The sequence below is a fragment of the Scyliorhinus canicula genome, chromosome 11 (genome assembly GCF_902713615.1).
Source record: "Scyliorhinus canicula chromosome 11, sScyCan1.1, whole genome shotgun sequence".
Lineage (NCBI taxonomy): Eukaryota > Metazoa > Chordata > Chondrichthyes > Carcharhiniformes > Scyliorhinidae > Scyliorhinus > Scyliorhinus canicula.
In genome coordinates, this window is record NC_052156.1 from 141,345,241 (window position 1) to 141,359,342 (window position 14,102).

The following is a 14,102-nucleotide window of genomic DNA, read 5'->3' on the forward strand; positions in this document are numbered from 1 at the left end:
AAAGCATTCTTGGAGTAAAATCCTGCGTAGGTCAGTGAGGACTGACAGGAGTCAGTAAGTACTACATGGGGTCTGTGAAATCAGCCATCAATAAGCAAAGGTGCCAGTGAGGACAGGGTAGAGATCAGAATGGGGGTCAGTCAGCACAACATTGGGGTTGGTAACCCTGGGCAGGAACCAGTGAGCTCAGGACAGGTATCAGTCAGTGAGCACAGGACAGCAGTCAGTGAGCTCAGGACAGGGGTTGGTGAGGACAGGTAGGGTGTCAGTGAGTTCAGGACAGGGGTCAGTGGGCACAGGACAGGGGTCAGTGGGCTCAGGACAGGGGTCATTGGGCCCAGGACACGGGTCAGTGGGCCCAGGACACGGGTCAGTGGGCTCAGGACACGGGTCAGTGGGCTCAGGACACGGGTCAGTGGGCTCAGGACACGGGTCAGTGGGCTCAGGACAGGGGTTGGTGAGGACAGGTAGGGTGTCAGTGAGTTCAGGACAGGGGTCAGTGGGCACAGGACAGGTATCAGTCAGTGAGCACAGGACAGCAGTCAGTGAGCTCAGGACAGGGGTTGGTGAGGACAGGTAGGGTGTCAGTGAGTACAGGACAGGTATCAGTCAGTGAGCACAGGACAGCAGTCAGTGAGCTCAGGACAGGGGTTGGTGAGGACAGGTAGGGTGTCAGTGAGTACAGGACAGGGGTCAGTGGGCACAGGACAGGGGTCAGTGGGCTCAGGGCACGGGTCAGTGGGCCCAGGGCACGGGTCAGTGGGCCCAGGACACGGGTCAGTGGGCCCAGGACACGGGTCAGTGGGCTCAGGACACGGGTCAGTGGGCTCAGGACACGGGTCAGTGGGCTCAGGACACGGGTCAGTGGGCTCAGGACACGGGTCAGTGGGCTCAGGACACGGGTCAGTGGGCTCAGGACACGGGTCAGTGGGCTCAGGACACGGGTCAGTGGGCTCAGGACACGGGTCAGTGGGCTCAGGACACGGGTCAGTGGGTGCACTGGCTTGGTGCGTTAGGAGCAGTTTTCCCAGCACAATAAACATGTAAACAAGCGACATTCCCGCTTGTTTTTCGGTCACTGCCCTCGAAGCCCAGCTTTCGGATGTACCTGTGGAGCCGCTTTCCCTCAGCCGGAGGATGCCACCTTCTCCTCTCCGCACAACTTCTCCGCATGTGATCAACAAGCTCCATCACCATGGCAACCGCCACTCTCTTCATTCCTGACCATCCATTGGTTACTAAGAGGCGACTTTGGACCAATAGCAGAAGCACTAAAATACCACCCCCCCCCAACCATCGAAAAGATGGCCAACAATAATGATTCCATGATTAACAACCTGCCCACTGTACACGGTCAATATTCAGGTTCGTTTTCTTTACTGTTGTGGCATTTTTCTGATGCTACAACAGAAAACGCTGAGATAAGTCAACATATTTACAAAGAAAAGCAATTCGGCATTCACTTTTCTTTCCATCTTCATCAAGTTGTTTTTTTCTTAAACAAGGGTCTTTTCGATAAATTCCCTGGAATTAAGTTAGGCATATGATTAGTCATCTATAACTGGCTGCCCACCTGGATAAAAGCAAATTACTGTGGATGCTGGAATCTGAAACGAAAGAGAAAATGCTGTAAAATCTCAGCAAGTCTGGCAGCATCTGTAGGGAGAGAAAAGAGCTAACGTTTCAAGTCCGATGACTCTTTGTCAAAGCTAACAGACAGAGAAAGTGGAAAATATTTATACAGTGGAGTGAGAATAAAAGATGAGTCATAGCCACAGAACCCCAGGGAAACCGGGTGCTAATGGCCACAGGAACCAAGGGGAAAGGGTGCGAATGGCAGTCCCCAGAGAGAACAAAATATGTGAAAGGCCAAACAGCAGAGAAACTAACATCAGAGGATGAACTGTAGATGTGGGTGGAGGGGAAGGGAGAAGCAAAGAGGAGAAATGTGCAGGAAAGGTGGATAAGATTGGGGGGGGGGAATTAAATGTATATTAAGAAAGAAAGGAATTGTAAAAGGCAGTTAAAATGAAATGAAAACAAATGGGTCGAGGTGGGACTGATCATCTGAAGTTGTTGAATTTTGCCTGGCCCACATGGTTGGCCAGCCGCGGCTGCCCGCACTGCACTGTGGGAGTTGTAGTCGGCGGCCGGGTCGTTAGAAACGCGCACGCGCGGAGTCCATACTTCCCGACAACCCCCCCCTGCTCCCTACTCGTGGGACAAACAACAACAACAACAACAGGGAGCGGAGTTGGGCCGGGAGTGGCAGCACCCCCGGCTTTCCCCGCCTCGGGCCCAGCATGACTTCCTGGGCTGCGTTTTGCCGCCTCGGGCTTTCGCTGAGGGGCAGCGCCCGGTGTCTGCTGCCTTCGGTGGCCCGCGGCTCGGTATCGGGCACTCGCCGCCTGGGCTCCCGCCAGAAAGGCAGCACCTTGAAGCGCTGGACTCTGCTGGTGGACCCGTTCGGCTCGTTAAAGGTCCGCCTGCCCTGCGACGTGACGGTGAAGCCGCTGGACCCGCACGGCTATCCGGCGGCTGACCGCGCCTTCGTCGAGCTCGTTTCCCCCGACCAAGGGGCCAATGTGGACGATGTGCTGGTCAAATACGACAAGGCTTCGAAACAGCTGGTGGTGACTTCAGACCATGTGGGCAGCGATGCTCGCATTGACTTGATAACTCCGGTCAAGTTTGGTGAGTGATTATCCGCATTGCCTGAACCTGACCGTCCAGATATCTTTCTTTCAGGCAACTCTTCAAGAAAACCCTGTTCTGCAGCTTAAGATCCAAAATAGATGATTGTATTGCAGTGATCTGACTCTGTGCTGCTCCCTTGTATTCTCCCCTCCATCTGCTAATTGTTTCCTTGTACAAAGAAAAGTACACTTTTCCCGGAAAGCAAATTTTAGGAACCAATGAAAAAGACCAGTAGAAATAGCAGCACATTATCCACACAGCCCAAGGGGTTTGCCACGCCATTAAATCGCTCTGAAAGGTAGTAGTCACTGTTGTTATGCAAGAAATCATCATCATCACCTGAGTTCTCTGATTTGGATGTAGGTTTTTTCTGTGGAGCGTATTCATGAAGAGAATTGAAAAACCTCTAGTCAGTTTTGTTCGTTCAGGTCCTCTTGACAGGAGTCCACGAGTCAAAATAATATGTCTACCTGCATGAATGTTATAGTTAGATAGGGGTGGGCCACAATTTCTGAGCTCCAGGATAGTGTAAAAGAAGTGCTGGGGAGCCACTCTCAGACGTTCCCAGGTAAGGGTTGCACAGCAGTTGCTCTACACTGGGAGCCGTCCAAAAATTTGATTTGAATTGCAAACTTCAGATGGTTTGTTCGGCAATTGTTACCCTGGAAAAGTGAGAAGAATTAAAACTATTTAGAGTCATAAGAAGTTTACAGCACAGAAAAGGCCCTTTGGCCAATTGGGTCTGTGCCAGTCAAAAACAACCACCTAGGTATTCTAATTCCATTTTCAGCACTTGGCCCATAGCCTTGTATATTTTGGCATCGCAAGTGTACATCTAAATACTACTTAAATGCTATGAAGGTCTCTTCCACCACCCTCCTCATCTCCTCTAAACCATTCACCCCTTCCTGTCTATCTATGTGCCTAATAATCTTATACATCTCAATCATGACACCCCCCCCCCCTCCCCCCACTCAGTCTCCTCTGCTCCAAGGAAAACAACCTCAGTCTGTCCAATCTCTTCATACCTAAAACTCTCCAGTCCAGGCAACATCCTGATAAATCACTGCACTTTTTCCAGTGCTCTCACATCCCTCCCATAATGTGGCTTCTAGAACTGCACTCTGTACTTTAGCTGTGGCCTAACCAACGTTTTATACAGTTCCAGCATAAACTTCCTGCTCTTAAACTTATGCCTCGGGTAATAAAGGCAAGTACACCATGTGCCATCTTGAGCATTTTATCCACCTACCTTGTTAACTTAAGGGACTGGTGTATGTGTGCACCAAGGTCCCTCTGGTGCTCAGTGCGTCCCAGGGCCCTGCCATTCATCGTGCATTCCCTTGCCTTGTTTGTCCTGCCAAATGCATCACCTCACACTTATCTGGATTGAATTCCATTTGCCACTGATCAGTTCATCTGACCAGCATGTCTGTATCCTCCTGTAATCTAAGGCTAGTCTCTTCGTTATTTACCACCACCCAATTTTCATATCATCTGGGAACTTGCTGATCAACATCCTACATTTAAGTCATTTATATAAACCACAAACAACAAGGACTTCCAGTCAGAAAAACAACCCTTTATTTCCTGCCACTCAACCAATTCTGGAGGAGAGATGAGATATTCAAAAGTGCATAATAATTATTATTGTCACAGGTAGGCTTACATCAACACTGCAATGAAGTTATTGTGAAAATCCCCAAGTCGCCACACTCCAGTGCCTCTTGGGGTACACAGAGGGAGAACTTGGATGTCCAAATTACCTAATAGTGTGCCTTTCTGGACTTCCGGGAGGAAACCGGAGCGTACACAGATAATATGCATACTCGACACAGACAGTGACCCAAGCCGGGAATTCAACCTGGGACCCTGGCGCTGTGAAGCAACAGTGCTATCCACTGTGCTACCGTGCTGCCCAAAGAAGAAACTGTCTTATTTGTTAAAGGAACAAGAGGGCACATATTTACAGTATATGAAAAAAGAAGCACACACGATATGAGAAAAACAATTTCATACAACGAGTGGTTAAGATCTCTAATGCCCTGCCCAAGCGTGTGATGGAGGCAGGTACAATCAATGCATTTAAAAGGAAATTATTGTTCCTTTTCAAATAACAATGCAAAGTTATGGTGGAAAAGGCAGTAGATTGGTACTTGATGAATTGCTCATAGAGAGCTGATGGGGCTGAATGGCCTCCTGCGCTGTAACAATTCAGATTATGACCTTAACTCTACTTTTCCGAGAAATTGTACCCTTCCTTGTCAATCAAAAATCTGTCTAATTTAGCCTTGAATTCATTCAATAATCCAGACTACACTGCTGTCTGGAAGATAATTCCAAACAATAGCAACCCACTGGTAGAGGAAGTTCATGCTTGTTCACATCTTGAATGGGAGGCACCTTATTTATAAACTGCCTCCCCCTAGTTAGTTTTAGGCTTCCTCCTAATAGGAAATCCCCCAGCCGCCGCCTGCTCAACCTTTCTTCCAAAGACAGCCCCTTTAGCCCAGTCTAGTGAATCTTCTCTGGTTATAATGATGAGGGAAACTTTCCGAGCTATGGACAAAATTATCATCTTTTCCCTTTCCTTACCGCCTTAAGCCACTAGACCTATGTGACAAGAGGTTATTTCTATTAGTAATGTAGGATAATGTGTTAAATTAAATATGGCATGCTCTGCATTATGATAAATACTTTCTCTTATTTAGTTAGAATAAGTAAATACCTGGTTTGGTATGTTGTGACAAGTTGATTTAAAAAAAATAAAATAAAATGTGAACTTTCACATTTCTGTTTGCAGACCTGGACATTAGCACGTTCCATAAAGGATGCGTTAAAATAAAAAAAATGGAAGGTGATAACTGCTACGTAGAGACTGAGAAAGGGCACAGTATCCTGAACTCATTAAAGGTACAAATAATTTTTCACAAAGAATTTTCCTTATGACAATTAAAATGGTCGGCCTTTGACAGGTTTCTTAGTCAATAACGGCTGAGGCGATAAGTTTCTGGAAATAGATAGATAGATAGAGTAATACAGCACAGAACAGGCCCTTCGGCCCACGATGTTGTGCCGAACTTTTGTCCTAGGTTAATCATAGAACTTTGGACACTAAGGGCAATTTATCATGACCAATCCACCCAACCTGCACATCTTTGGACTGTGTGGAAGGAAACTGGAGTACCCGGAGGAAACCCACGCACACACAGGGAGGATGTGCAGACTCCACACAGACAGTGACCCAAGTCAAAATCGAACTTGGGACCCTGGAGCTGTGAAGCAATTGTGCTATCCACAATGCTACCGTGCTGCCCTTAAGAAGAAATTAATCTACACTCCATTATTCTACCCTAATCCGTGTACCTATCCAATAGCCACTTGAAGGTCCCTAACGTTTCCAACTCAACTACTTCCACAGGCAGTGCATTCCATGCCCCCACTACTCTCTGGGTAAATAACCTACCTCTGACATCCCCCCTATATCTTCCACCATTTACCTTAAATTTATGTCCCCTTGTAATGGTTTGTTCCACCCGGGGAAAAAGTCTCTGACTGTCTACTCTATCTATTCCCCTGATCATCTTATAAACCTCTATCAAGTCGCCCCTCACCCTTCTCCGTTCTAATGAGAAAAGGCCTAGCACCCTCAACCTTTCCTCGTAAGATCTACTGTCCATTCCAGGCAACATCCTGGTAAATCTCCTTTGCACCTTTTCCAAAGTTTCCACATCCTTCCTAAAATGAGGTGACCAGAACTGCACACAGTATTCCAAATGTGGCCTGACCAAGGTTTTGTAAAGCTGCATCATCACCCCACGGCTCTAAATTCAATCCCTCTGCTACTGAACACTAGCACACCATAGGCCTTCTTCACACCTCTATCCACCTGAGTGGCAACTTTCAAAGATCTATGAACATGGACCCCAAGATCTCTCTGCTCCTCTACATTGCCAAGAACCCTACCGTTAACCCTGTATTCCGCATTCATATTTGTCCTTCCAAAATGGACAACCTCACACTTGTCAGTGTTAAACTCCATCTGCCACTTCTCAGCCCAACTCTGCATCCTATCTATGTCTCTTTGATGCCGACAACAGCCCTCCTCACTATCCACAACTCCACCAATCTTCGTATCATCTGCAAATTTACTGACCAACCCTTCAACTCCCTCATCCAAGTCGTTAATGAAAATCACAAACAGCAGAGGACCCAGAACTGATCCCTGCGGTACGCCACTGGTAACTGGGCTCCAGGCTGAATATTTGCCATCCACCACCACTCTCTGTCTTCTATTGGTTAGCCAGTTTGTTATCCAACTGGCTAAATTTCCCACTATCCCATGCCTCCTTACTTTCTGCATAAGCCTACCATGGGGAACCTTATCAAATGCCTTACTAAAATCCATGTACACTACATCCACTGCTTTACCTTCATCCACATGCTTGGTTACCTCCTCAAAGAAGTCAATAAGACTTGTAAGGCAAGACCTACCCCTCACAAATCTGTGCTGACTATCCCTAATCAGGCAGTGTCTTTCCAGATGCTTCTGAAATCCTATCCCTCAGTACCCTTTCCATTACTTTGCCTACCACCGAAGTAAGACTAACTGGCCTGTAGTTCCCAGGGTTATCCCTATTCCCTTTTTTGAACAGGGGCACGACATTCGCCACTCTCCAATCCTCTGGTTCCACCCCTGTTGACAGCGAGGACGAAAAGATCATTGCCAACGGCTCTGCAATTTCATTTCTTGCTTCCCATAGAATCCTTGGATATATCCCGTCAGGCCAGGGGGACTTGTCTATCCTCATGTTTTTCAAAATGCCCAACACATCTTCCTTCCTAACAGGTATCTCCTCGAGCTCACCAGTCTGTTTCACACTGGCCTCTCCAACAATATGGCCCCTCTCGTTTGTAAATACTGAAGAAAAATACTTGTTCAAGACTTCTATCTCTTCAGACTCAATACACAATCTCCCGCTACTGTCCTTGATTGGACCTACCCTTGCTCTAGTCATTCTCATATTTCTCACATATGTGTAAAAGGCCTTGGGGTTTTCCTTGATCCTACCTGCCAAAGATTTTTCATGCCCTCTCTTAGCTCTCCTAATCCCTTTCTTCAGTTCCCTCCTGGCTATCTTGTATCTCTCCAGCGCCCTGTCTGAACCTTGTTTCCTCAGCCTTACATAAGTCTCCTTCTTCCTCTTAACAAGACATTCAACCTCTCTTGTCAGCCATGGTTCCCTCACTCGACCATCTCTTCCCTGCCTGACAGGGACACACATATCAAAAAGTACCTGTTCCTTGAACAAGTTCCACATTTCACTTGTGTCCTTCCCTGACAGCCTATGTTCCCAACTTATGCACTTCAGTTCTTGTCTAACAGCATTGTATTTACCCTTCCCCCAATTGTAAACCTTGCCCTGTTGCACGCACCTATCCCTCTCCATTACTAAAGTGAAAGTCACAGAATTGTGGTCACTACCTTCAAAATGCACCCCCACTAACAAATCTATCACCTGCCCTGGTTCATTACCAAGCACCAAATCCAATATGGCCTCCCCTCTGGTCGGACAATCTATATACTGTGTTAGAAAAGCTTCCTGGACACACTGCACAAACACTACCCCATCCAAACTATTTGATCTAAAGAGTTTCCACTCAATGTTTGGGAAGTTGAAGTCACCCATGACTACTACCCTGTGACTTCTGCACCTTTCCAAAATCTGTTTCCCAATTTGTTCCTCCACGTCTCTGCTGCTATTGGGGAGCCTATGTCTTGATGTCTTGCTGTAATGGCCTTGGGGCCCGATTTAGGATGCAAATGTCCCAGGAAATATGATGTGACGGGAGTGACTTGTTTCAGTAATGTGTAATGTTCTCAATACAAATGTATTTTAGGACCTTTTATGAGCATGAAGAGAAGGCTAGCCGCCTGTTGACTCACCAGCTGAGAAATCAACCACGAGGGAGATAGCCCAGGTGAAGGATCGTGGAGGCAGACTGGTAGCTGAACCAAAAAAGGTCAAGCAAGCGTTTGAGGCATTCTACCATGGACTGTACACGTCTGAGACCCCGACAGGGACTCGGACATGAAACAGTTCCTCGATGGACTGGACATTCCAGTCATGGGGGAGGTAGACGGAGGAAGCTGCAAGAACCAATAGGACCCGGAGAGGTCATGGGAGAGCATCAGCTCCATGCAGGTGGGGAAGGTGCCGGGACCTGATGGGTTCCTGGCGGACTTCTACAAAATAAATTTGCACCAGCCCTGGCCCCGCACCTACGGGAGATGTTTGCAGATTCGCCAGCGAGGGGCACCTGCATGCTAACACAGGCCACTATATTGCTGATACCCAAGAAAGACCTGATGGAATGTGGATTATATAGACCCATTTCGCTGCTCAATGTAGACACAAAAATACTTGTGAAAGACATGGCCAAGAGACTGGAGAAGTGGTCACAGAGGACCAGGTGGGCTTTGTTGAGGGTAGAGGTAGATCGCTAACTGTGACCATCAGACGTCTGCTGAATGTGATACTGACCCCATCTGGGGAGAGAACACAAGTTGATCATCTCCCCGTACACAGAGAAGGCCTTAGATCGAGTCGAATGGAAGTACCTTGGAGGTACTGGAGGGGTTTGGGCTAGGGACAGGGTTCACCTCGTGGGTGACGCTCCCGTGGCGAGCATTTGGACCAACACCACCAGCTCTGAATACTTCCAGTTGCACAGGGGCACCATGCAGGGATACCCGCTGTCCCCACGATTTTTCGCTCTGGCGATTGCTGTGCAAAATGCATCTGGGATCCACAGAACAGCCTGAAAATAATCATGAAGCTCCTGGAAGAGTTTGGGGCCTTCAGCTACAAACACAACCTGGGCAAGAGCGAGGCTTTCCTGGTGAACCTGAGCGGGGGAGGGACAGAGCTGGGGGGGGGGGGGGGGGGGGGGGGGTCTACGCAAAGAAAATTCCGCTACCTGGGGATCCAGGTAGCCCATGACTGGACACCGGATCCACAAGTGGAATTTGACCAATCTGGCGGAGGAAGTCACAAAAGAACCTACAGAGATGGGATGCACTCCCACTCTCACTAGTGGGGAGTGTACAGATGATCAAGCCTAATGTACTGCGACGGTTCTTCTTCCTGTTTAGAACTCTACCAATCTTCATCCCCAAGGCATTTTTCCAAGGAATAGACAAAATGATCATGGCGTGTGTGTGTGTGAGACGCGCTTTGGCTCAACCATACCTGCCAGCCATGCTAGACGCCACTTCTATGAAGTGGAGACAGGATGGCGGGACATTAGCTCCGTAAGGAGATGAGTAGGTATGCTGGGCCCCGAGAGACATATTGCTGGAGGATCTACTGGAAGCAGAAAGGGAACTGTGGGGACGTGTACAGATAACTTTTAGAAAGGGCGACAACACGATTAGATGGAGCAAGAAAGAAATGGGAGGACAACTTGGGAAGATGTAAGGTGGGGACTCTGGAGCGAAACACTAAGTCGGGCCAACTCCAGCTCCTTCTGCGCAAGGCTAAGCCTCATGTAGTTTAAGGTGATGCACAAAGCGCACCTAACCAGACCCCAAATTAACAGGTTTTTCCTGAAGGTGGGCAATAAATGTGAATGGTGCCAGGGAGGCCCGGCCAACCATGCCCACTTTTCGGGTTCTGGGCAGCCTTCGAGGCAATGTCCAGGGTGGTGGTGTGCCGGAGAGTGGCAGTCTTCGGGGTGTCGGACCAGTCAGAACTACATATCGGAAAGAGGGCCGATGCCCTTGGTTTTGCTTCCTTAATCGCAAGCCGGAGAATCCTGGTTGGTTGGCGATCGGCAGCACCACCTACAGCTGCAGACTGGCTGGCAGACATGTCGGAATTTCTCCACCTGGAGAAGATTGAGTACACCATCCAAGGGTCGGACGAGAGCTTCGACAAGGCGTGGGGGCCATTCATTAGCCTGTTCCAAGACCTGTTCGCAGCCAATAGTAATTGGGAAGACAAGGGGGACGACGACCAATGATGGCAGACAAGATTGCACAGAACAGAGGAACTGCTTGGGGGTGGGGGGTGGGGGCAGCAGCAAGGAAGCAATCCAGGGAAGTATCTGGAAGAAATTTGGGAAAGGGGGAAGGAGCAGAGGCGCCCCAGTGAAACCATTGGGGTAACCGCAAAATCACAAAATGAAAGAATATAACAATACAACACCACAACCATGGCGGAAGATGGAGCCCGATTATCAATGGGGGAAGGGGTGCATATAAATTGTACATAAACGACTTACTAATTGTTAATTGGAATGCTGTTAATAGTGGGGGGGTTAGTTACTTTGAGTAGGATTTATATGATTGGTATGTTTTGTTTTCTTGTGATACTGTACTATGTAATATTCGTTTTCTGGGCTGCTTGATGTGTTGGTTATAAATGAGAATTTGAATAACACTAACAACCAATTTGAAATTATCAGTCCGGCTTGGGGCTCAGCTCATTTGCACGAGCTAGAAAAGACATACATTCATAAATTGGGCCCTGTCCACATCCATGAACATGTCCATACGTTGTGACTTTTCAACTGAACAAAAGCTTGGGGGAACTGCCATTCCCTGGTTCATTGACCAATTAGAGTCCACTTACCTGGTTTGAATTTAAACAAAAGCTTTGCAGTTAACTGTTCCCTGGTGCTTTCTCCATGGCATTGCTTCTATTGATCAGACCAATTTTTGAATTTGTTTATGGGACGTGGGTGTCGCAGGCTGTTCCAGAATGTATTAGAGTCAACCACATTGCTTTGGGTCTGGAGTTGCATGTAGGCCAGACCAAGTAAGGACAGCAGATTTCCTTCCCTAAAGGATATTAATAAACCAGATGGACAACTTCGACAATCGATAATGGTTTAATGGTTGTCGTTAGACTTTTAATTCCATATTTTTGTATTGAATTCAAATTTCACCAACTGTGCAGTAATGGGATTTGAACATGGGTCCCCAGAGCATTACTGTGGGTCTCTGGTTAACTAGTCCAGTGACAATACCACTATGCCACTGCCTCCCCATTACCAATTATTTGCCAACCAATTAGCACCCTCTTGTGCAAACTAAATTGTTGTTCTCTTTTAAGATCTGGGATTTTTGTGCTGATGAGTGCACGAAGAAAAGCTTTGACAGCAAGTCTTTGTTCGCAGCAGCAATAAAAAAAAATCAATTATTATGGGGATGTACTTGATACTGAAAGCACCCCTTTGAGATTAAGTTCAGGTTTGCCAGTAATAGTTGAATTAAGGTGACCTGTTGATTTTAAACAATGTACCATCTACCTCACAGTGCATTCATACAGGATTGACTTCTTGAGCAAAGCAAAACCTAAATTACAGGAAATTACCACAAGGGGGCATGATAAACAAACAAATGACTACGTATAAAAGCAGTAAGAAGTCTTACACCACCAGGTTAAAGTCCAACAGGTTTGTTTCAAACACAAGCTTTCGGAGCACTGCTCCTTCCTCGGGTGAATGGAGAGTTATGTTCCAGAAACATTTATATAGACAAAGTCAAATGCCAGACAATGCTTGGAATGCGAGCATTTGCGCGTAATCAAATCATTACAGACCCAGAGATGATGCATAGAATTTACAGTGCAGAAGGAGGCCATTCGGCCCATCGAGTCTGCACCGGCTCTTGGAAAGAGCACCCTACCCAAGGTCAACACCCCCACCCTATCCCCATAACCCAGTAACCCCACCCAACACTAAGGGCAATTTTGGACACAAAGTCAATTTATCATGACCAATCCACCTAACCTGCACATCTTTGGACTGTGGGAGGAAACCGGAGCACCCGGAGGAAACCCACGCACACACGGGGAGGATGTGCAGACTCCGCACAGACAGTGACCCAAGCCGGAATCGAACCTGGGACCCTGGAGCTGTGAAGCCATTGTGCTATCCACAATGCTACCGTGCTGCCCATGAGATAGGGGGTGATCCCAGGTTAAAGAGGTGTGAATTGTCTCAAGCCAGGACCGTTGATAGGCTTTTGCAAGTCCAGGTCAGATGGTGGGGGGTGAATGTAATACGACATGAATCCAAGATTCCGGTTGAGGCCGCACTCATGCGTGCGGAATTTAGCTATAAGTTCTTGCTCTGCCATTCTGTGTCGTTGCGTGTCCTGAAGACTGCCTTGGAGAACGCTTGGCTCACATTCTTGGCTGATGATTTGTGTGGGATTACCACAACAAAAGGCTGTTTGGACCACTTAACAGAATGCTTCAAATTAACTTTTGATTTGTAGCAGGCAGTGCCTAGGGGAATAGAGAATCTTTACAATGCCGAAGAAGGCCATTCAGCCCATCAAGTCTGCATAGACCTCGAGGCGTACTCTACCCAGGCCCACACCCACACCGTAGCCCTGTCACCCTGCATATTGATCATGACCAATCCACCTAACCTGAACATCTTTAGACTTGTTGGTCGTTCTGGGTGAGTGTGCTTAACACTCAATTTGGCTCTGTTTCTTTACTTAGCTCTGGAATCTCCAGGTGTCGTTAAGACACCACCACAAGGTCAAGGTGAAGTTCAAAGCAATAAAACCATACACCAATTAGTAAATCCAAACAACTGAGTTAATAACCACCCATGCACACGCTAAAAGGATTAAACTTATTCCTACCGCTAAATAAACTAATACTTATCTCGAAGGAACTGCTGGGTCAGGGATCAAGGCCTCTTGCTCTGTTCTGGTCTGCAGACTTCAGGTTGGTATAAGTTAAAAGGGGTCAGGAGTGCCTATCTCTGGTAGCGATCGTTGTGAGGCACTTGTTGGCGGCTGCTGTCCGAACCCCCTCCTCTCTCTCGTTCAAGATCTTCTTGGCAAAAGCTGGTCCACGGAGGAGTATTGGTCAAAGAGAGTGGAGGGCTGGATCAGAAGACTGAACCATGTGTGGGACCTGTCTTTTATAGGTCCCAGGGGATCCGCGCCCTTTTGGGCGGACTCCCTTACCTGCTTGGAATCGATTGGGTCTCTTCCCAATCGATTATGTTTGAATCCCCCAATAATGGGGCAGTTCCTCGGTCACTGGGGCGGTTCTTGGGACTTATTGTTTTGGGCTTCTCTGGCGCCGAAAGGTCCGACCTTCCATTCAATGTATCGATCTGTGTTTAACTTGTTTCCATTGTATCTGGGGATCGCCCGGTATCGCCTCATTAGTATGTTAACTGGTTTCTTTTCACAGTGCTGTCTGGTTTCTGCAGCAGTCAAAACTGGTTTCTGCAGCAGTCCAAATATACAAGCGCTTTGCAAGCTGCTTGCTTTACAACATGTCCATTTTCCCTGCATTCCTTGCAAACTTCCATTTTGTGTTGGGCAGTGGCCACCCCAGGTGGCTACACTCCCTCCTTGTGATCCTCAT

The 14,102-nt window shown here is 47.6% G+C and overlaps 2 protein-coding genes across 4 annotated transcripts in view; one reads left to right on the plus strand and one right to left on the minus strand.

Moving 5' to 3' along the window:
* ccdc146 (coiled-coil domain containing 146) overlaps positions 1-1,593 on the minus strand; it is a 152,546-nt gene extending 150,953 nt beyond the window's left edge. For 2 of the 3 annotated variants that reach the window (XM_038811550.1, XM_038811548.1), the window contains exon 1: positions 1,109-1,235. The gene's annotated coding sequence lies outside the window, so the exon portion shown is untranslated. Of the gene's footprint in view, positions 1-1,108; positions 1,236-1,573 lie in introns of those variants that run through there. The other variant, XM_038811549.1, reaches the window with a different exon arrangement.
* A 586-nt stretch (positions 1,594-2,179) lies between these two features.
* Positions 2,180-14,102, plus strand: part of fam185a (family with sequence similarity 185 member A) — an 82,098-nt gene continuing 70,175 nt past the window's right edge. Inside the window, exons 1-2 of the mRNA XM_038811554.1 lie at positions 2,180-2,694; positions 5,501-5,610. Of these exons, the coding sequence (XP_038667482.1) occupies positions 2,304-2,694; positions 5,501-5,610 (501 nt within the window). The 5' untranslated portion in view covers positions 2,180-2,303. The remainder of the gene's footprint in view (positions 2,695-5,500; positions 5,611-14,102) is intronic.